Source organism: Pteropus alecto, unplaced genomic scaffold (genome assembly GCF_000325575.1).
Source record: "Pteropus alecto unplaced genomic scaffold, ASM32557v1 scaffold75, whole genome shotgun sequence".
NCBI lineage: Eukaryota > Metazoa > Chordata > Mammalia > Chiroptera > Pteropodidae > Pteropus > Pteropus alecto.
The window spans coordinates 31,929,163-31,931,474 of record NW_006440638.1 but is presented as its reverse complement, the minus strand read 5'-3'; the positions used below and the strand labels follow the sequence as shown (position 1 = coordinate 31,931,474).

General features: G+C 65.2%; 1 protein-coding gene across 1 annotated transcript in view; it reads left to right on the top strand.

The window, feature by feature from the left end:
• The first annotated feature begins 6 nt into the window (after positions 1-6).
• PLXND1 (plexin D1) overlaps positions 7-2,312 on the top strand; it is a 48,875-nt gene continuing 46,569 nt past the window's right edge. The window contains exon 1 of the mRNA XM_006917681.3: positions 7-1,065. Coding sequence (XP_006917743.2) covers positions 289-1,065 — 777 coding nt within the window. The 5' untranslated portion in view covers positions 7-288. The remainder of the gene's footprint in view (positions 1,066-2,312) is intronic.

Sequence of the window (2,312 nt, the reverse complement as noted above, 5' to 3'; positions counted from 1 at the left end):
TGGGGGGCCAACCTGAGCCTGGAGGCCGAGGCTGCGGTGGGCCCGGTGGCCGACAGCCCGCTGTGTCACGCCCCGCAGCTGCCGCAGGCCTCGTGCGAGCACCCGCGGCGCCTCACCGACAACTACAACAAGATCCTGCAACTGGACCCCGGCCAGGGCCTGGTGGTCGTGTGTGGCTCCATCTACCAGGGCTTCTGCCAGCTGAGGCGCCGGGGCAACATCTCGGCGGTGGCCGTGCGCTTCCCGCCCGCCGCGCCGCCCGCGGAGCCCGTCACCGTGTTCCCCAGCATGCTGAATGTGGCGGCCAACCACCCGAACGCGTCCACCGTGGGGCTGGTGCTGCCGCCGGCCGCCGACGCGGGGGGCAGCCGCCTGCTCGTGGGCGCCACGTACACTGGCTACGGCAGCGCCTTCTTCCCGCGCAACCGCAGCCTGGAGGACCACCGCTTTGAGAACACGCCCGAGATCGCCATCCGGTCCTTGGATGCGCGCGGTGACCTGGCCAAGCTCTTCACCTTCGACCTCAACCCTTCCGACGACAACATTCTTAAGATCAAGCAGGGCGCCAAGGAGCAGCACAAGCTGGGCTTCGTGCGCGCCTTCCTGCACCCGCCTGACCCGCCGCCGGGCGCCCCGTCTTACGCGTACCTGGCGCTCAACAGCGAGGCGCGCGCGGGCGATAAGGAGAGCCAGGCGAGGAGCCTGCTGGCACGCATCTGCCTGCCCCGCGGCGCGGGCGGCGACGCCAAGAAGCTCACCGAGTCCTACATCCAGTTGGGCTTGCAGTGCGCGGGCGGCGCGGGCCGCGGCGACCTCTACAGCCGCCTGGTGTCGGTCTTCCCCGCGCGAGAGCTGCTCTTTGCGGTCTTCGAGCGGCCCCAGGGGGCCTCCGCGGCCCGTGCAGCTCCGGCCGCGCTCTGCGCCTTTCGCTTCGCAGACGTGCAGGCTGCCATCCGCGCCGCGCGCACTGCCTGTTTCGTGGAGCCAGCACCCGACGTGGTGGCAGTACTCGACAGCGTGGTGCAGGGCACCGGGCCGGCCTGCGAGCGCAAGCGCAACATCCAGGTACGCCCAGGCAGTGGGAGTGCGGGGGACCAGCCCAGGGCGCCGGAGGGAGAGCGTGAGGGTAACTCGGAAGGTGGTGCGCTGAGCGGGTGCGAGCCTGCCGGGCCGCAGATGTGTGTGTATGGGACACAGGAGTGTACTCTGGGCTACAGATGCATTTGAGGAGACCTAGGTGTACTCCTGAGAATACAGGTGTCCGTTGAGGTGTGGGCACTGTCGCGAATATGGCCCAGGTGTGCATGTGCAGACACTCAAGTGAAGTGCCGTGTTACAGGTGCGCAAACCTAGGTGTGTGGGAGGGGTCCAGGTTGCGGATGGGCACCCAGGTGCAGGCGTTCAAGGGAGCCAAAGGCACATATATAACTCAGATATGCACCTGGGGAGGGGGGGGGCGGTCATAGGCTGCAGCATGAGCGCTCAGCAAGTGAGTGCATGTCTGACCAAGGGTTAGGGTGGGGAGGTGCCAGGGCCGGTAGAGTGGAGGGAGAGGAACTGCACTGTGTGCAGGGGGCAGGAGAGGAACTGCACTGGGCTGTGCAGGGGACAAGAGAGGGCCCTGGGGCTCAGGAGGGAATGAGGAGGGGCCAGTTGTGGTGACACACCAGCTGGGTGGGAAAGAGGCCCAGGTGTCCCGGCTGGGTTAGGGAGTGTTGAAAGGTGGATCAATGTGTGTGTTGACATTGGGGGACAGGACACAAGAGCGCAGGAGGGAACTTTGTGTGATTTCCCTAGAGGAGGTCCGCCAGCAAGGGGTCACTTCTCCAGCGGGCCCTGGGAGGTGAAACTCTGCACCTTTTCCACACTGCATCCCGGCCTGAGTGTGGGCCACTGCCCTTGACGGTCTCAGTTTCTCCCTCCGCAAATGCCAGACTCAGACTTCTGATGATTGTAGAGCCCTCCTTGGGGCCAGGCCCCGGTGGCCCTGCCCCATCCCTTTTCCATGGTCCTCATGAGCTTAATTAGTCCTCTGTGGGTGTGCCCAACACTGGGGCTTTGAGAAAACGCAGATTCCTTCTTCTATAGTCAGGCTCCCACCGCTACCCACCACCCGGCTGGCTGGCTGCCCTGAAAATAAAGGTCACTGTGGGTGAGCAGAGCAGACTGTCCCGGGGATCAGCTCTGCCACCCGCAGGGGCTAGCCAGGTCAGGGCTTGCCGCCCAGCACTGTGGTTGAGGCATCCACCATTCCCCTCCTCAGAGCCACATCCCCCAACGAGCTGTGTTTGGGTAATTTAGTTTCTGGGGCC